General features: G+C 42.1%; 2 protein-coding genes across 2 annotated transcripts; one reads left to right on the top strand and one right to left on the bottom strand.

Annotated features, from left to right (window-relative positions):
• Positions 1–284: 284 nt before the first annotated feature.
• LOC124091588 (keratin-associated protein 4-9-like) lies at positions 285–1,520 on the bottom strand. Its single transcript, XM_058578729.1, has one exon. The coding sequence runs from the start codon at positions 1,475–1,477 to the stop codon at positions 758–760; it is 720 nt and encodes a 239-aa protein (XP_058434712.1). The 5' UTR covers positions 1,478–1,520; the 3' UTR covers positions 285–757.
• Positions 1,521–6,395: 4,875 nt separating this feature from the next.
• LOC124091586 (keratin-associated protein 9-2-like) lies at positions 6,396–7,355 on the top strand. Its single transcript, XM_046442660.2, has one exon. The coding sequence runs from the start codon at positions 6,429–6,431 to the stop codon at positions 6,891–6,893; it is 465 nt and encodes a 154-aa protein (XP_046298616.1). The 5' UTR covers positions 6,396–6,428; the 3' UTR covers positions 6,894–7,355.
• Positions 7,356–17,470: the final 10,115 nt, after the last annotated feature.

The raw sequence follows: 17,470 nt of genomic DNA, 5'->3' as shown, positions 1-17,470 counted from the left end.
AAATATACAGTATATTGTTGTTCCCTGTACTGACCTTATGATGCAATTGGATATCAGCACATCTTTCTCTTATCTAACTAACCTTGGCACTTGATGACCAACCTTTTCCCTATTTCTCACCTCCTTGTTTTCTCCAGTCCCTGGTAACCACTTTTCTATTCCCAACTCCTATTAGATCAACAATTTTAGATTGCACATTTGAGTGATAGGGTATGGTATTTTTCTATCTGTGCCTGGCTGATCTCACAACATAATGTCTTCCAGTTGCATCTATGTTGTCACAAATGACTGGATTTCATCCTTTATATAGATAAATAGTATTCCAAATCTTATATATGCCACATTTTGTTTGTCCAGTCATCAGTTGATGGACAATTAGGTTGATTCTGTTTCCTGACTACTGTGAATGTTTCTTCTGGCCACAGAAACCCAAACTTTTCTTCTCCTTGAGAGAAATAATACCAGAAAATAAACTGAAAATCATGGAAGGAAGGCACAAGACTTTATGATCTTGAAGTTATTTTTATTGAAGAATAGTTAACACATGATTATGAATGCCAAGAATAACTGGGGCTTCATCTAATTGCATCATATATCTGAGGTTGGGATATAGTGAAGGGATCTATGGGAGATATTAGTGGTTTTTAATGTAGAAGGATGTCCTTATGCCAGTTTCTTACTGGACAGAGAGATGATAAAGCTGGTGGCCAGGCTCTGTGATGATGGCTAGCTCATGGCTGGTAGTCAGATACAAGGTTCAACAAGAGGATCCACAGCAGCTGGGGCGGCAACAGGTAGTCCTGCAGCAGGTGGTCTGGCAACACTGGGGTCTGCAGCAGTGGGGGCGGCAGCAGCTGGACACACAGCAGGTGGGGCGGCAGCAGGTGGTCTGGCAACACTGGGGCCTGCAGCAGCTGGACCCACAGCTGCTGGGGCGGCAGCAAGTGGTCCTACAGCAGGTGGTCTGAGAACACTGGGGCCTGCAGCAGCTGGACCCACAGCTGCTGGGGAGGCAGCAAGTGGTCCTACAGCAGGTGGTCTGGCAACACTGGGGCCTGCAGCAGCTGGATCCACAGCTGCTGGGGCGGCAGCAAGTGGTCCTACAGCAGGTGGTCTGAGAACACTGGGGCCTGCAGCAGCTGGACACACAGCAGCTGGGGCGGCAGCAAGTGGTCCTACAGCAGGTGGTCTGGCAACACTGGGGCCTGCAGCAGCTGGACCCACAGCAGCTGGGGCGGCAGCAAGTGGTCCTACAGCAGGTGGTCTGGCAACACTGGGGCCTGCAGCAGCTGGATCCACAGCTGCTGGGGCGGCAGCAACTGGACACACAGCAGCTGGGGCGGCAACAGGTGGTCTGGCAACACTGGGGCCTGCAGCAGGTGGTCTGGCAGCAGCTGGGCTGGCAGCAGGTCTCCTGGCAGAGGCCTTCGCCACAGCCCTGATCAGAGCAGAGGGAGCCAGAACAGGAGTTGACCATGGTGTAAGAGGGTGGAGGTTCTGGGTGGGTTTCTAAGAGAATGAGTTTCCCAAAAGTGTTAGTCTCCTAATTCCATGTCCACTTTTATACCCACCTGCTGACACCATGTTAAAGATTATTTCCTTGTTATTGTTTATGTTCATAGAGAAGTGATTACAAGATTAGCTAATTGTGGGAGAATCTACATAAAAGTTAGATAGAGTGCATGTTTTCCTTTCTCTGACTATGTATGGTTTATCCAGTATCTTCCCGAGTCACCTCTTGTCTCTTGCCTACTTCCTTATGTGTATCATCTACTTTCAAAGACCCTTGATCTTACTCATCAGATTGGTTGTCACGTGACAGATTCCATGAAATCCAGCATTCTGTGTGTCATCCTGAAGTCTGTGTCTCATACCAATCCTCTAGTGGAAGAGTTTCTCATTTTCTAAAGGTTCTTTTAAGAAAATAAAATAAACTATGAAAGTACTAGAAGAAAAATTGGGGAAAAATTAAGATGTTTAAAATAGAATGGCTTTTCTACTACAGGAAAAAAAAGTTAATAGCAATGAAGAAAAATATTGGAAAATTTTAAAACAGAAAAGTTTTAAATACCTGTTTTTACAAAGTAAACAAAATGTAAAACATCTAAAACATAAACAGGGAATAAATAACAAGTACAGTAACTATTTTAACAGAAAATGTGTGAATGCCTGGTATAACCCAATATGGAAAAAAACAAATAAAAACCCAAATAGAAAATTGAATAAAGAACATTCAGTCATTTCATTAAAGAGAGAGAGAGAGAGAGAGAGAGAGAGAGATTTAAATGTCTTTTGAACTTTTGAAAGCTATCCAGTCTATCACAATGTTTAAAATGTTTAATTGAACACTTTATTCATTATAAACCATCTTCTGCCTACATACAGTTTGCGCAGGTCCTGCCTTAAGCTCTGGAGATACCTCAGTGAATTGCTGTTATTTGTAATGAAAAATATAAAATATTTAAGTTTTAAAACTTGAATGAATTCATGATGTTATAAGGAAATACATTTTCACTGAGATGGCAAGGGTCTAAACAGGGGCAACTTCTTCAGATGATAATTTAGCTTAAATTCCATAGCATCTGAAGAGTATCTTATATTAAATTCAATGATATCTTGATTTATTAGAGTTTCAAATGTGCATAAGTTTGATTGAGCAACTTCCCTTCTAGAAATGTGTTGAACAGCATACATGTGTACTAATCCATGAGTTCTCGTAGCATTGTTTATGAGAGCAAAAGCTTGATTTTAAGTTCTACTTTGCTTATGGAAGAGACTGTTCTTAATGAAAGAAATACAGTGTGTGGAAGTTACGGAGCATCATTTTTTTCAAAGAAAACAAAAGCTCTTTGAACTAGTCTTGAAATTTTTTAAAAAGTTAAAATTAATTTAATTTTTTTTAAAAAATGAAGCGACCTTACTTTATATCCTTCCTATTCCCAGGCAGGCACCAACTTTCCATTTAGATTATTGGAATACCTGAGTGTTTTTAAAAACCTGACTGTTTTTACATGGATTATTTATGGGAGAGGGGAGAAGGGAAATAAAGAAAATATTCAATTGTGCTGTTTTCTTGTTATTCACATTTGATTTCATTGCATTTTGGTAACAGAAAAAGCCTTTCATTATTCCTGCTGTTGTGATTTTCTCTGTAGCCTGATATATTTTGTAAATATTCTGAGGGTCTATGATAATTATGGAAACTCAATTTGTTAGGCATAAGGTGGTATATAAATATCCACTGCATCGATATTGATAATATCCTTGTTTATTTTTCTTCTTAACATGACCAGTTTTTTGCAATAGTGTGTTAGGGTTTCTGCTATGATTGTGGTTTTCCCATTTTTTCCTGTGTTGAAAAGTCCGGGTGGGGGGCATTACAGGTGTGTGTTTGATTTATCACATTTAGTTTGAATATAGTTCAAGTGCTTATAACAGGAAAGTTCCTAGGCAGACATGGTGAAGATTTAGGCCTACTGTTTCTTCTATTAGGTGCAGGGTCCACAAACTTATTTCTTTCTACAAAGCTTTTTTCAAATACTCTTCACACCTCTGGCCAATAAGGACCTCTTTCAAGGGTTTATCAATGAAAGGAAACTAACGTCTTCTCTTTTCTGATCAAATCAACCACAATTAGTCACCAGCAAATAATATGAACACTGTTCATGTTTCTTTTTTTTTTAATTTTTATTGTTGGCTGTTCAAAACATTACATAGTTCTTGATATATCATATTTCACACTTTGATTCAAGTGGGTTATGAGCTCCCATTTTTACCCCATATACAGATTGCAGAATCACATCAGTTACACATCCATTGATTTACATATTGCCATACTAGTGTCTGTTGTGTTCTGCTGCCTTTCCTATCCTCTACTATCCCCCCTCCCCTTCCCTCCCCTCTTCTCTCTCTGACCCCTCTACTGACATTCATTTGTCCCCCTTGTATTATTTTTCCCTTTCCCCTCACTTCCTCTTGTATGTACTTTTGTATAACTCTGAGGGTCTCCTTCCATTTCCATGCAATTTCCCTTCTCTCTCCCTTTCCCTCCCACCTCTCATCCCTGTTTAATGTTAATCTTCTTCTCATGCTCTTCGGGTTTCTGGCACGGCCCTTCCCTAGAGGAATCTGTTCTTTGATGTCATGGAATTGGCCTCTCGGTACAATTTCATTCATTTTAGCAGAATTGGGGATTAAGAATCACCCTTGTAAAACACATCAGGTTAAGCCATATTTCCTGGGCTCCCCATCTATTATGGTTTAGACATGACGTATCAGCTAAAAAATACTGTGTGAGACAATATAGGACAGTTTGGAGGTGATATGGTTAGGTTATGAGAGTCTTGATCTAACCAGTGCATGAATCCCGATAGGATGAACAGGTGGTAACAGTAGACAGATAGAGAGTGAATGGAGGAGGAAGTTCCCAGGGATGTGCCCTTGGTGCATTCATTTTGTCCTTGTTAAGCAGAGCGCCTCCCACCCGTGTCCCCTTCCTGCTGCCATGTTCCCAGTTGGTTTCCCCCACCATGCACTTCTGCCATGATGCTCTGCCTCATCTCAGGCATGGAAGAATGGAGCTAGCTGTCTATGCACTGACCCCTCTGAAACCGTGAGCCCCAAATAAACTTTTCCTCCTCTGAAAATCCATGTCAGGTTTTTTGGTCATAGCAGCACAAACGCTAACTAAAACACGATCTTTGAGGCAATTTAGTTTCCTGACATGAATATTGTAAGAGTAAGATAAATTTGTACACTGTCTTGAGAATTAAGTCAACCTTGCAATGGGCATATACTTTTTGGATCCCATCATATTCTCTGGGTCAAAAGGAAATAAAACAAATCTTGGTGTCCTGTGAGATTAAGACAAACAAGCTAAAGGAAAATCAAACACAGAGTTTACATGGAAAGGAGGGAAATGGCAGGAAGAAGAAAATGAGGAGGAAGGACACACTATTCAAAGGGAACCTGGATGTTAGGTTGGTTCCCAGGTAGAAGAACCTAGATCTTCTGATGAAAAGCTGAATCATGAAGAGACCCAGTGCCAGGGCTCATATAGCTGTAGGGGAAAATTAAGGGGTTCTGACTGTGGTCACCTCCTGCCTGCACGGGCCGTGGGAATTGGGTTCTCATGGTGGAATGGGCTGACTGAGAAATAAAAGCTGGGAAAAATAGAACGGTGGAGAAAAAACCACAGAACACAGTAGTTTCAAAATAAGGGGCAGGACGGGCAAGCTGATCAGACAGATCAAGCTTCCAGACAAAATGGCCCTGTGCCTGCTTTATTTATATTGGGAAACATCAAAGAGATTCTATAGAATGTTCTTCCCCAAAAGGTTAAAGGTGGGCTGCTCAGTTCCTAATGGTTTACGCCCGTCTCTGGAGCTACTACGAGGAACCTTCCTAGTAGAGCCAAAGAAAAGGTCACGTGCATTGGGCAATCTATTTCCGTGGGAGACTCACAGAAAGTTCCCAATGCCAGGCCTATTTCTCCCTGGCCATGCTGAGAAGATCCTCATGTATTTCACAGATGGTTTCCCACAGTTACCTTCTTAAGAGATGCACAGGTGTTTTGCATGAGTTAACCACTCAACGTTTCCTACAGGAAGTGTTTGGAATTTTAAACTTTTCCATAAGGGAATGGATGGGTGAATTACTAGTTAGGTCTTACTTCATGTAGTTATGTGCTTCAAGGGTCACAGCATAAAGCTGATTACTGTTCAAAACCTGCTAACATTCATTTTATATACTTACCCAGGTTACATTATCATTTAGAGCAAGAGGATAAATCTTTTATACTAGTTTCTACATTACAGATAGTATCTGCAGTCTCCCTAAACTTGGTTTTTACTCATCTCTGTGACTCATCAACACCACCTTCTCTACAGAACTGCTTCTCAAAGTTGCACCCAGGGAAAACAGATGGAGAATGGAAATGGTTCTGACCTCTCACCAAGCTAAGCTGGAACTGTTAGGTGACCAAATACTACATTTGGTTTTAAAACTTAGGCTTAGGGCTGGGAGTGTAGCTTCGTGGTACAGTGCTTACCTAGCACATGTGATTCCCAGCACTGCAAAATCATTTATTAATTAAAATATATAAATAAATAAAGTGAGAATTAGTGTTTAACTGATGCAGAAAATGATGACCAATTTCTCATTTCAGGAAAATAGTTTTTACTGGCTATTTACCCATTAGAAAAGCAAACATCACTTACTCAAACAAAATTCATTATACTTAAGGAACACCTTCCTCTTTGGAGCATTTCCCAATAGATTAGTATAATTGGCATAAACAATAACAAAGACAAGTTCTGCTCATTGGTTCCAAGTTTGGGGTACCATGTATAAAAGGTGCAAAAGCAAAGGAAACATCAGATTCTAGGAAACTCTCCTGTGAACAGGATCCACCCTCCACACCTGCCACCATGAGTGACTGCTGCTGCTCCCCTTGCTGCCAGCCCACCTGCTGCCAGCCCACCTGCTGCCAGCCCACCGGCTACAGGACCACCTGCTGCAGGACCACCTGCTGGAAACCAGCCTGTGTGACCTGCTCCTGCACACCCTGCTGCCAGCCCAGCTGCTGTGGCTCCAGCTGTGGCTCCAGCTGCTGCCAGCCCTGCTGCCAAACCACCTGCTGCAGGACCACCTTCAAGCCCACCTGTGTGACCAGCTGCTGCCGCACACCCTGCTGCCAGCCCTGCTGCTGTGTGTCCAGCTGCTGCCAGCCCAGCTGCTGTGGGTCCAGTGGCTGTGGGTCCAGCTGCTGCCAGCCAGTTTGCTCTGGACCCGTGTACTGCACAAGGAGATGCTACCACCCCACCTGTGTCTGCCTGCCTGGTCGCCTAGGCCAGGGCTATGGATCCAGCTGCTGCCAGTCTTGCAGTTGTTGATCAATTTATCACAGACCCTGCTTGCCTGCCCCACTTTGCATTATCAGATCTGCCATATACCCTAATATGGCAAACCCACTCCCCTTTCTCTACTAGTAATGCCCATACTGTCATCAAACCGTCATCATCTTGCTAACAGATTCTGAGCTTCCTCAGCAAGTACAGTCTTATCTACTTTTGATATTCTCTTCATTTAGTTTGCTGCTTGTCAATGTCATCTCTTCTTGATCTGGATCCATGGTCTCAGTCTTTACAAAGTGATTATTGACTTTTTAAGCTAAGAAAAAATTTTAAATTATAAAGAAAACACTCAGAACTAACTTTCTCATTAGGTCTTTGTGATGATACATACCAATCATTTTGTTTTGATGACTCATTTTGCAGTGCTTTCATGACAACTCTGTTTTGTCATGTTAGTTGACAATTGGCTTCTTAATAAAATCTTCATTGTTTTACTTCCTATATTTTGTTTTGTTTCTGTGATTGTTTTGCATTTCACGTGTGTTACCTTATCTAAGTCACACAATGGTCCCAAACTTGGGCAGAACCAAGATGAGTAAAATGACTTGGCAAAATGTCATATACCTAAAGCTGGACAGAATCAGGTCCAGGATCCGGGCTTTCTGATTCCAGTTCTGGTGCAGTCATATGTACAGCTTAGTATAAGCAGAAATGACACTGGGGACTGAGCACTAGGAAGATGTGAAATTTAAGTTGTTCCCTGACAATGAAAACACAATTTTCTTGCATTTGCAGATCACTTTCTATTAACTAATCTCTTCTCAAATTCATTCCCTACAGTATGGCAACCAGTATCCACATCTTACAAGCAATAGCTGGTTTTAAGTACCCTAGTAAATCTAGTAAATGATGTGAATCTTTTATTGCTTTGGCCTCTGTGCAGCCTCTGGTGAGCCTCTGATAATTTTGATTACATACTGTGTTCCTGTCACTGTCCTGGGACTCTGATGTGAGAAGCTCACTTAGAATTAGTTTACTGATGTCATGAAAATGGAATTCCTATAAGTCCTCATAAGTAATGGGGACAAATCTGGGGACTCAAGGTAAAAGTGTAATAGGCATATCAGCCTTTGAGTTTTCACAAAAAAAAGCTCCCTGAGCTTGGGGAGGGAAGGACCAATCAACGGAGGGAAATGAAAGCCTGAGTTTCAGGGGTAAGAAAGATTGTGAGGAGAGAGAGAAAGGAAAAGGTACTATTAGGAGCCTCATAGGTTTGAGAGCCCTGATAAAAGAGGAAACACCAGACTTTCTAAGAGAGAAAATGAAAAACAGGAAACTGAAGCATTTAGTGATGTGAAGGCTAATACTCCTACAGGAAAGGAAAAATAAGAAAAAGATAGAAACAAGTAAATGACTAGGGCCACATCTTTGAGAAGAGCAGAGTTTCTTCCACACACCCAACAGATCAGGGTACAGCAGTTCTGTGGATTTCTCAGATAGTGCTCTAGGGGGTTCCTGTAGGCAGTGTCCAAACATCTAACCATTAACAGACCTGCAGAGAGGGACACATCACAACCCAGAAGTTTGTTCTGTGTGGTTTCTGTTAAAGGAGGCTGATCAGGGAATTTAAAGGACTGAATATAGAAGAGTTTCAGTCACAGACATCTTGCAATCTATCTCATCTGTGGGAAGAGAAGACACAGAGTGCAGCACATCATCCCAGGAAGTTCTGCTCAACACTATCGGCATTTATTTTGGTGCTTTTCCTTATACCAAGTTCACAAACTTGACCTTTCTATGGTGTTCCTTCCCATTAAAAACCTACATGTGCTTAAACAATATCTGCAATAAAGTTTTAGTAAATTACATAACCTTTGAATGTGGTTTTGCATTCATTGTTTCTGATTCCTTCAATCTCATTTTATTTTATTTTATTTTTATTGTTGGTTGTTCAAAACATTACATAGTTCTTGATATATCATATTTCACACTTTGATTCAAGTGGGTTATGAACTCCCATTTTTACCCCGTATACAGATTGCAGAATCACATCAGTTACACAACCATTGATTTACATATTGCCATACTAGTGTCTGTTGTGTTCTGCTGCCTTTCCTATCCTCTACTCAATCTCATTTTAAAAAGGCAAATATTATTGACTTTACCTTCAGTCTTGTGAAAAACACCAGACACAGACCCCAACTTGTAACCCACCTCACTTATGCCATTGCTTCGTGAGGACCCAGAAGCAAATTTTATATTTTACTTTGGCTAATTTATGTCAAAAATATCTATTGAGTTTATGATGTTTTAAATTATATTTTGAATAACTCAGTTGTCCTATCTCCTACATGTCTTGTGTCCAGAAACTAACTATAAAATTCAGTGACAGATTTCTCCAGAAAGTTGCACTGATCATTATTACTTTTGTTCACCAGATGACAATCTTGACATTACCAGCTTGTCAAGTATTCCCCCACTTTCTTTTTCTTTTCTATATATTTTTTAGTTGTAGATGGACATGATAATTTTATTTTATTTATATATTTTTATGTGGTGCTGAGGATCAAACCAGGTGCCTCACACATGCAAGACAAGTGCTCTACTGTTATGCTCGAATTCGGGACCCCCAAAAGACCACCAGAGACCCAAGATCGATGTAAGCAGCAAAGAGGTGTTTATTGCGAGCTAGCTCGGTCCTCCGCACACATACACAGCAACTGGTGACGCTGAGAGGCCCCGAGCCCAGGGTTTGCAGCAGTTTTATACATTTTTTGGAGAAGGCAGGGACTTCACATACATCATAGCATCTCTTAGCAAATCATCACACACCGCAGGAAAATAAAATAACAACTCTAAAACATGATTAGCACATTCACTGGCGGGAACAAGTTGGCTAGGGGTGATTGGTCAGTACAAAAGGGGTATTCATTTGAACTGATTGGTTTAAGCCAAGAGGGGTGTACGTGCTGAACTACATGGTTTCCCAACATGTTATCAACCACCACAAACTACTGGGAGGGTAATCTGGCATCCCAGGTATTTCCCTGTCTCATGCTGATTGGTGGCTTCTAGGGGGTTGCTATGGATCCCCTCCTAGCCTGACTGAGTCTGGGACACCTGGCGCAGCAGATCTCTCCTGTTATTTGTAGATAAACAACTTAGCAGGGTGGGAACGTGCCTAGGAGTACTCTGTGGGTTTTTCGAAGGACAAAGGTGATGTCCCTTCCTTGGACAGGCTTTGCTCTGAGGTAGAGGCTGGTTTTTCACTACCACTGAGCCACAACCCCAGCCCTACTACTCTCTTTTTCACAATTCTCCCTCAGAGAGTTGAGCAGTTAAATTTTTTCCTGCGATTTGAACTGAATGTAAAGCAAAACCTAAAATATACTGTGGGAAATACCTGGGTTGATTGCAGATAATTTTCCTTATTTTTTCAACTCTTTTCAAAGTAGAGAAAATACAGGGTTTTTTGTTTTTGTTTTTGTTTAAATCAGGAGAATTGGTCCTTGGAATTCTCCCCTCAACATGGATTCTGAAAAGAGCCCTTTGGGATTTGGTTATACATTTTCAGAGGGTAGGTATATTTGACTCCAAACTCAAACTCTGTAACTGCCTAGATAGTTTAACTTCTGGAAACATAAGAGAGCCCTTAGAAAGGCATGATGGAAAGTCACATCAAGGTCAAGTTCAGGCATACGATTAAAAAAAGGGTATTTGTTTCCTATTACTGCTGTAACAAATGACCACAGTAAAATTTGGCATCCTAAACAACATAAATTTATTATCTTAAAGTCCTGGAAGTCAAAATCCAACATGAGTCTCACTTGGCTCAAATTCAAGTGTGGGCAGGAATGTATGTCTTCTCTAGGTACACGGGGAAAATTCATGCCCTTGCCACTTCTAACTTAGAAACTGAACTGCTCCCATTCCTTGGCAAATGACCCTGTATTATTTTGATTTCTGTTTCCATCACCATATCACTCACTCTTCCTATTTCCCTCTTTTCCTAATAAGGACTCTTACATTTACATTGGGTGTGCCCATACAGTTCATAACAACCATTCCCTTTAAGATACTTACTCTCCTTTGGGTATAAACCGAGGAGTGGGATAACTGGGTCAAATAGTGGTTCCATTTCTATTTTTTTTTTTGGTAATTTTATTTATTTATTGGTATGTGGTGCTGAGGATCGAACCCAGTACCTCACAAGTGTCAGGCAAGCACCCTACCACTGAGCCACAACCCAGCCCCTATTTCTATTTTTTTTTTTTCAGGAAACTCTATACTGCTTTCCAGAGTGGTTGCAGCAATTTGCAGTCCTAGCAACAATGTGTGAGTGTACTATTTTCCCTACATCCTCGCCAACATTTATTGTTACTTGTATTCTTGATAAATGCCATTCTGACTGGAGATAAAATCTCAGTGTAGTTTTCATTTTCATTTGCTAATGGCTAGACATGTTGAACATTTTTTCATGTATTTGTTGTCTGTTCTATTTCTTTTTTTGAAAAGTATCCGTTTAGTTCCTTTTCCCATTTATTGATTGGGTTATTTGAGGGGAGGGTTGGTGTTAAGTTTTTTGAGTTCTTTGTCTATCCTGAATATTAATGCCCTATTACACAATGGGCATTACTCAGTCATAAAGAAGATGACTTCATGACATTTGCTGGTAAATGGCTGGATCTGGAGATTATCATGCTATGTGAAATAAGCCAATCCCCCAAAACCAAAGATTGAATGTTTTCTCTGATATGTGAAAGTTAACCCGCAATAAGGCGGGGAGAGGGGAATAAAAAAAATGATACTTAATCTCATCTGCAAAGCCCCCAGACTTTCAGAGGACACATTCACAGGAGATGAGGACCTGCACATCATAGAGGGATCATTATTCTGCTTACAAGAACTTTGACATATTCAGAACTAACCTATTTGGAAATTTCAAGAGGAAATTCATAAATGGAAAGTATGCTTAGTTCTACAAAATGAACATTTTTATAAAGATTCCCAGACATGAAGAACATTCTGAAATTAAAGAAATTAAAACATTTAAGGGTTCTAAGACTATTTATGGAGGTTCATTTTCTTTGTTTTCTGGTTCAGTATCTTCTCATAGCTCAGCTCAGGCTATTGGAGTGTTTTACGTGTAGATTTCCAGCTTTGACTAACCTCATCACTTCCTGATATAACTTCTCTGAAGGCTTAAAAATCAAAATCCCTCCAACATGCACCACAGAAAACTGGGTCCATCTGGAAGCTGTTTTTTGTTGTTGTTGTTTGTTGTTTTTTCATTTGAGAGACACTTTTTATTTCCTTCCAACGCTTAAACTTCCTCGATGTAGAGGCAGTGGCTGGCTGGCTTGATTTCCACATTTCATATTTCTTTCACATCATAAAATAGCTGTTATTCAATTCTTTCTTAAAAAGATTTAAAAAATCATAAAAACAACCAAATGGAGTGTTTGGTGTAAATAAAAAAGTAAATCATAGCCAGGTGCAGTGGTGCATGCCTGTAATCCCAGCAGCTAGGGAGGCTGAGGCAAGAGGATTGTGAGTTCAAAGCCAGCCTCAGCAAAAGCAAGGCACTAAGCAACTCAGTGAGACCGTGAATTGCTTAAATACAATACAAAATAGAGCTGAGGATGTGGCTCAGTAGTCAAGAGTCCCTGAGTTCAATCCTCTGTGCCCTCCCCACAAAAACAAAAAGTAAATCAGAAGCTAGATAGAGTTAAGGAAAGAACTACTGACTTGGAATACCAAAATTAAGGATTTTACAATGAAAATAAAAACACCTGAGAAAATGAATGGTAATGAAAGCACTGTGCATCAAAATGTAAAGGATACCGCAAACATGGCATGTTGAGGGAACCCTATAGCCTCTAAATATTTGCATTAGAAAAAAATTAAATGAAAATTAATTAACATAGCATTTCCTCTTATAAAGCTAGGGGAAAAAAAAGAGTAACAAAGAAAAAATAAAAGCCCTAAACACAAAGAGTAAAGAGAGGTATAAATGAGAATGGAAATAAATGAACTAGAAAATATAAAGTGAAAAAAAGTCACAAAATCAAAAGTTGGCACCTCGAAAAGTCTTTATCAAAAATATAAATTTCTGATAACACTGATCAGGAAAAAAAACTAGTTTAAATATTATTGTGAATTTATGATTTTCCAGAAAATGTTCAATAAACACAGCTCTAAACATGAAATTGGGTCACCGTTACACATGTATTAAAATATAGTCCAGATGGATTAAAGTCTTGAAACTGACTCAAAAACTTCAAAATTCTTAGGGAAAAAAAAAGTATAGATAAATAACTTTTAAACCTTGAGATAGAAACAACTTCATCACCAAGAAAATAAAGTCAGTTATCTCTAGTAGAAATTATTGCTAAACTTGATTATGTTAACATATAAAATTTAGGTTAATTAAAAGACACTAATAAAAATAAAAACAAATTACAAATTGTGGAATAGTTTTAGTAATACACATATCAGCACAGGATTGCTATTAAGGGGGAAAAAAAAAGTCCTACAAATCAGTTTCTTAGAAAATACATAAAACCCAATAGAAAAATAGCAAGTGAAAACCCCAACCATTAGAAATTCCATATTGAGATAAGTATATATGGCAAATAAACCAATGAAGACATATACAACGTGGTTAGTATACAGGAAAATGCAAATCAAGAGTTGTTAAAGCTATAAGTTTAATAAGGGATAAAATAAGATATGCATCTGTCAGCTTCCCTGCAGTCTGAGCTCTGCATTGCTATAATATACCTTTGAAGGAAAATCACTAATTCCTGTTTAACATATTAGGTCTTGTGTTTCACTATTCATCCTCTTATTGGCACAAAATGATCACCTGATAAATATAGTTGGTTCTCCACATCTGTCTTCAGTTGCCATCCATGGATTCAAAAATGCTCAGAAAAGAATGCAACTCTACTGAACACATCTTTTTCTTGTGATTATTCCCTAAATAATATAGTAGAACAACTATTTACACAGTATTTACATTCTGTTAGATACTGGGGATGCTGAGGGTAGCTCAGCATTAGAACACTTGCCTAACATGTGTGAGGCCTGGGTTCTATGCCCAACATTGCAAAAACAAAACAAAAATACATTCTATCAGATATTCTATCTAAAGATGACTTAAAATATATGGGAGGATATGCATAGGCAATATGCAATTATGCTAGTTTTTTATAAAGGAACTGAGCATCCAAAGACTTTGGTATCCTTGAGGGGCTTTGGAACCAATCCTTCACAGATACAGAGGGATGAATGCATTTGCAAAAATGAATGAATGAATAATTAACCTGTGAGAAGTCATACAGCAAGAAACTCCAAGCTTATGCTATCTATCCCAGGGTATACTTCAGTTTGTGTGAAGGATTGCAAATGAGTTAGGGTTCATAATTGGGACAGAGGTATTTTCCTAAAAGGGTTGGCTTTGTCCTGGGTTGTTCTTAAGATGTTCTCCTTTCAGTTCTCTGTTCCCTTCCTTTTCACTTGCCTAATTTCCTGTCTGCTCAAAAAGAGCAGTAGTTAAATTCTAGAGGAGATACTATTAGGTGGTTCACTACAGAGATTCAATTGATAACTGTGGGAAGTCATTCTCGCACACGATTGGGCACCTCCCTGATTGGGTGTGAGGCGTTCTGGCTTAACTGTATCAGAACTAATCCCCACCCTTTCTAGGTGCGAGAGCCCATCTGTGTGGGGGTGTGAGGGACCATTGACCCTGAGACCAATCACTGACCCTGACCTTGGAATGCTGTCCCCCTCAAACTTCATTGGATGGAATTTTCCCCTGAATTTCTTGTTCCCCAATAAAAGGCCACTCTCTGGCGTGCCCTGCCTCTCTCTCTCCTGTTAGTCTTGTGTAACCTCGCTGCCCCACAGGGTGGCTCGAGGCAGGAGCCAGAGGGGAGGGCCGTCTCAGACCTGGTCAAAGAAAAAGGGAAATTGAGTTTTGTGTGTTTATTTAGATCTCACTAGTTAACTTCTATGCTTTGAACCTCTAGTATGAAGCTAGCGTGCTGGTCGCGCGGTTGAGATAACAACCCTAAAATCTTTGAAATTTTAATTTTTTAAATCAATTAATTGGAAAGCTACAAAGACTATATGAAATTGTGATGAAAGATCTGAGAAAGAAAGGATGTTAAAGGAGGTGAGTTTGGCTTTTGGTGCCTTTTTTCTCCCTAGTTTTAGTTTACCTACAATAGTGAGGTCAGAAAGGGAGTTACTCATGTGAAAAGAGTTGTTGGCAGCAAAGTTAGAGGCTGGTCTTTTCAATTGGTGCCAGAACAATAGGAAATCCATCTGGGTCAGTGGATAAAAGTTAACCCTTATCTCATATTAGCTGCAAACCAATGCCAGGGATACTGTACATGAAAATGTAAGTGGTGTAACAATAGCATTTTTAGGATGTGTTATAGGCAATACCTATATCATCTTAGGCTAGCCATCAGTGCATTTAACAAGAAACAGCACCATTAATGTCAGGGAAAAATGTAGGAGGCTCAGGGTAGATGAAATTTAAGTAAGAAAATAATCTTTAATATACCAAAATATAATAGGTTACTCTGAGGTTATAGATTAATACCTGAAGGAAGCGAGACACTCACCTGGCACTCAGGAGACACTCACCTAACTCTAGCTGAGTGATCTTTATTATTGGATGTGTAGGGTCTCTTCTGGTGGAGACAATTGTCCTTGAGTATCTCATGTTTCTGCAGTTCTTTAGAATAGTGTTGGTTCCATGAAAAAATTTTTTAAAAAAATCAGTAAGCCATGGCAATGCTATTCTAGAAAAATGGAGAGTAGAATTTGTAACTGATATCACAAATAATAATGGGACATAGTCTTATATTCCACAATAGTAAAGAACCCAAGATTCCAAGAGATAAAGTGTAAAAAGCTGAGATGTTTCCTTAATAAAGCTATAAGCTTTTTTTTTTTAAAAAAAGTACATTTAAGGAGTCCACTCACCTCTCCCTACCATGCGGACTGGAATAGCGGTGACGGGAAGGGGTGTGGTTGCCCCTCGCGGAAGGCCACTGTCCTGTGCGCCTGCGACGTTTTGATGAGGGAAGAGAGTACTCCCGGCGACTTATGTCCTGGAGGGCCCAGCCAGAGAAAGGAAGCTGCCCTGAAGCGGCAGCCGCTTTTGCCGGCGGCGTCTGGGGAATCCGGGCTGACGGTGCGTGGAGCGAAGCGCCGCTGCGGACCGTGCGCGTGCCGTGACAGCCGCAGTTCCTCCGCCAGTCGTCCCCGCCCGAACTCGGTGACATTGAGGTTCCCTACGGCCGCCGCGGGCCTTGCCCAGACAGGCTGAGGTCGCTGACAACTAGGGCTACCTTTTCTTTAAGATTGACTTTCCAACTAAGATTAATGCTTGCCTGCTTTTCTCCTGAAATTTTTCGTCAAAAGAAGCAGAGCTTCCAATCACTCCTGCAAGGTAGGCGGGCCTGCGACCCACCGGCAGAAGAGGAGCAGCGACCTGCTGAGAGGCAGAGCCGCCCCCTCCCCCTGCACCGGCAAGGTAGAGGGAACTGTGACCACGCACAGAGCAGGCCCAGCAGCCTGCTGAGGGGCAGAGCCACCCCCCACCCCCCGCGCCTGCCTGGTGACCACCGACAGAAAAGGCCCAGGGGCCCGCGGTGGGACAGAGCTTCCAATCACTCCTGCAAGGTAGGCGGGCCTGCGACCCACCGCAGAAGAGGAGCAGCAGCCTGCTGAGAGGCTGAGCCGCCCCCTCCCCCTGCACCGGCAAGGTAGAGGGAACTGTGACCACGCACAGAGCAGGCCCAGCGGCCTGCTGAGGGGCAGAGCCACCCCCCACCCCCCGCGCCTGCCAGGTGACCACTGACAGAAAAGGCCCAGGGGCCCGCGGTGGGACAGAGCTTCCAATCACTCCTGCAAGGTAGGCGGGCCTGCGACCCACCGGCAGAAGAGGAGCAGCGTCCTGCTGAGAGGCTGAGCAGCCCCCTCCCCCTGCGCCGGCAAAGTAGAGGGAACTGTGACCACGCACAGAGAAGGCCCAGCGGCCTGCTGAGGGGCAGAGCTGCCCCCCACCCCCCGCGCCTGCCAGGTAGGTGGAACTGTGACCACGGACAGAAAAGGCCCAGGGGCCCGCGGCGGGACAGAGCTTCCAATCACTCCTGCAAGGTAGGCGGGCCTGCGACCCACCTGCAGAAGAGGAGCAGCGACCTGCTGAGAGGCAGAGCCGCCCCCTCCTCCTGCACTGGCAAGGTAGAGGGAACTGTGACCACGCACAGAGCAGGCCCAGCAGCCTGCTGAGGGGCAGAGCCACCCCCCACCCCCCGCGCCTGCCTGGTGACCACCGACAGAAAAGGCCCAGGGGCCCGCGGTGGGACAGAGCTTCCAATCACTCCTGCAAGGTAGGCGGGCCTGCGACCCACCGGCAGAAGAGGAGCAGCAGCCTGCTGAGAGGCTGAGCCGCCCCCTCTCCCTGCACCGGCAAAGTAGAGGGAACTGTGACCACGCACAGAGCAGGCCCAGCGGCCTGCTGAGGGGCAGAGCTGCCCCCCACCCCCTGCGCCTGCCAGGTAGGTGGAACTGTGACCACGGACAGAAAAGGC

The sequence above is a fragment of the Marmota monax genome, unplaced genomic scaffold, assembly GCF_021218885.2.
Source record: "Marmota monax isolate L192 unplaced genomic scaffold, Marmota_monax_Labrador192_F-V1.1 WCK01_AAM20220418_F8-fsc00205, whole genome shotgun sequence".
In the NCBI taxonomy this organism is placed as follows: domain Eukaryota; kingdom Metazoa; phylum Chordata; class Mammalia; order Rodentia; family Sciuridae; genus Marmota; species Marmota monax.
The sequence above is the reverse complement of the archived record's forward strand: the minus strand, read 5'-3'. Positions and strand labels throughout refer to the sequence as shown.